This window comes from Kryptolebias marmoratus, linkage group LG21 (genome assembly GCF_001649575.2).
Source record: "Kryptolebias marmoratus isolate JLee-2015 linkage group LG21, ASM164957v2, whole genome shotgun sequence".
Taxonomy (NCBI): domain Eukaryota; kingdom Metazoa; phylum Chordata; class Actinopteri; order Cyprinodontiformes; family Rivulidae; genus Kryptolebias; species Kryptolebias marmoratus.
This window is the reverse complement of record NC_051450.1, coordinates 7,372,031-7,373,457: the sequence shown is the minus strand read 5'-3', so window position 1 is coordinate 7,373,457 and position 1,427 is coordinate 7,372,031. Positions and strand designations below refer to the sequence as shown.

General features: G+C 44.7%; 1 protein-coding gene across 4 annotated transcripts in view; it reads left to right on the top strand.

Annotated features, from left to right (window-relative positions):
- The first annotated feature begins 230 nt into the window (after positions 1 to 230).
- arhgef4 (Rho guanine nucleotide exchange factor (GEF) 4) overlaps positions 231 to 1,427 on the top strand; it is an 89,217-nt gene continuing 88,020 nt past the window's right edge. Inside the window, exon 1 of one of the 4 annotated variants that reach the window (XM_017414090.3) lies at positions 231 to 549. In XM_017414090.3, coding sequence (XP_017269579.1) covers positions 412 to 549 — 138 coding nt within the window. In that variant the 5' untranslated portion in view covers positions 231 to 411. The remainder of the gene's footprint in view (positions 550 to 1,427) is intronic. The other 3 variants (XM_017414089.3, XM_017414093.3, XM_037973095.1) reach the window with 3 other exon arrangements.

The window sequence follows — 1,427 nt, the reverse complement described above, 5'->3', positions numbered from 1 at the left end:
AGTAAGAAAAGTAAGTAAGAAACACTCCCCCCCCCCCACCTAGAAAATGAATCCGGCGCCACTGATCTTCATAGATTTTGCTCAGATCTATAGCTTATTTATTGATTATTGAAATCCAACAGAAACTGAGTGAAAGAGAGAAGCAGCAGCTGCAGTTGGTGGCTCTGCCAGCAGGGGGTGCTGTAAACCAGCTGACTGATGGAACCACGGGAGGCAGGTTCGTTGGATCCGAACAGAACCTTTTGCGAAGTTCCCACGAGAAGTTCCGACTCGCACTCACTGAGGGACCCAGTTGGTGTAAGAAAGTTCCCCTGCGGGGGATGAACGTTCTTTCAGGAACCCATGGTTCCTGTCAGAACTCCGTGACCCAGCAGGCAGAACCCGAACCTTTGTGGACCCGCGGGGAGCTCTATGGATGCCGAGGGCCGTTCGGTCCGGACCGAGGAGCCCCACCGCGGAGGTCTGTCCAGGCAAGCGGACCGATACCGGACCGCCAAGTCCAGCCTGGCTGCATACGTCATCTGTTGGACCTTGGTCCGGTGGTACCAGGTGAAATATTCTCCTCATGAACAAAAGTTTTTTTCTGGATAACAGGAAACAGTATTTTGTATTTAACTGGTTGTCACCCGCCGCCGAAGGCCGAGAGATGTTTTCACCCGTGTCTGAGTGCGTGTTGACTGGTTTGTCGGTCTGTTAGCAAAATATCTCCTGATTCACTGGACCGATTTTGATGAAACCTTCAGGAAGTTATCCTTTAAGATTCATCTACAGCTCATTAGCTTTTGGAGCCAACCCGCTTTAAGATGGCCGCCACAGCCAACTGATCTTAAAACATGTCTATATCTCAGTCAGTTTTATAGCTTTCGACCTGAGGTTTGGTGTGGTACTAGCTGAGACTGATCCCAAACACATATGCTGAGCACCAACTGATTGCACGAGATCTGTGTTGAAAAAGTTGCCAATAGCTACTGGAATCAACGCTGTCTCTCTGTTCTTTTTTTTTTTTTTTTTTTTTTTTTTTTTTTTAGCAAAACAGCTCAGGAATGCTGGATGGATTTTCTTGTAGCTCTCAGAAAAGAATCAATGGATGGCCCTTCAAAACTGATTGACTTTGACAATCAACCCAAATCAAGATGGCCGCCATAGTCAACTGATCTTGAAAACAGGAAATTGGCTAGAACTCAGCCAGTTTTACAGATCTTGAGCTAAAGTTGGATGTGGTAGCAGCTGAGAGTCATTCACGACCAGGGGCGTAACTTTGTGTCCAACATTGGGGGGGTTAGGCTCTCTGCCTATTTATTTATTTATTTATTAAATAATAATAATAATTAAATTTTTAAATCGTTTACTTTTCTAAAAGGATTCAGGAGATTTTGGGTTAACTGTATATGAAATACAATGTAATGCTTTTACTATGTTTTACTTAA